The sequence below is a fragment of the Rhinopithecus bieti genome, unplaced genomic scaffold (assembly GCF_001698545.2).
Source record: "Rhinopithecus bieti isolate Rb0 unplaced genomic scaffold, ASM169854v2 scaffold_81686, whole genome shotgun sequence".
NCBI classification, from domain to species: domain Eukaryota; kingdom Metazoa; phylum Chordata; class Mammalia; order Primates; family Cercopithecidae; genus Rhinopithecus; species Rhinopithecus bieti.
In genome coordinates, this window is record NW_016829770.1 from 524 (window position 1) to 1202 (window position 679).

Below are 679 nucleotides of genomic sequence, written 5' to 3' on the forward strand. Positions count from 1 at the left end.
CAGGCATGAGCTACCACACCCAGCCTCTAGTTTGATATTTTCAACATTGCTAGAGTGTAACATTGAGTTTTCACCTGCAAGACCTCAGAATCCTCAGAGGACGCTTAGGGGGACCAGTTCACAAAGGGAGGCAGGCGGGTGTCGCCAAATCCAGGTAAAAACCAATACCATGGGTGGGCGCGGTGGCTCACACCTGTCATCCCAGCACTTTGGGAGGTCGAAGCAGGTGGATCACCTGAGGTCAGGAGTTCGAGACCAACCTGGTCAACATGGTGAAACCCCGTCTCTACTAAAAATCTAAAAATTAGCTGGGTGTGGTGGCAGGTGCCTGTCATCCCAGCTACTCAGGAGGCTGAGGCAGGAGAATGGCGTGAACCCGGGAGGCGGAGCTTGCAGTGAGCTGAGATGGTGCCACCGCACTCCAGCCTGGGCGACACAGCGAGACTCCGTCTCAAAACAAAGAAACAGAAACGAAACCCAACAGCACGAAGAGTGCAGGAGAGAGAAGGTGTTTTGTCATCGGTCTGTCTGCTTGCAACTCTTCAGGTCACTAACAAGGAGTGTTCGTGCACGTTCCGTGAAGTCTGTCTGCATGGAGGGGTCACGTTTGAGGTTCACGTGAACACCAGCCAGAGAGCGTTTCAAGAAAACTGCTTTATCCAAACTCAGGTAAGGAAAA

At 52.4% G+C, this 679-nt stretch overlaps 1 protein-coding gene across 1 annotated transcript in view; it reads left to right on the forward strand.

Annotated features, from left to right (window-relative positions):
• Window positions 1–546: 546 nt before the first annotated feature.
• The window catches only part of LOC108524070 (granulocyte-macrophage colony-stimulating factor receptor subunit alpha-like), a gene marked incomplete at its 5' end in the record, with an annotated part of 10524 nt that continues 10391 nt past the window's right edge, over window positions 547–679 (forward strand). The window contains one exon of the mRNA XM_017864922.1: window positions 547–669. Coding sequence (XP_017720411.1) covers window positions 547–669 — 123 coding nt within the window. The remainder of the gene's footprint in view (window positions 670–679) is intronic.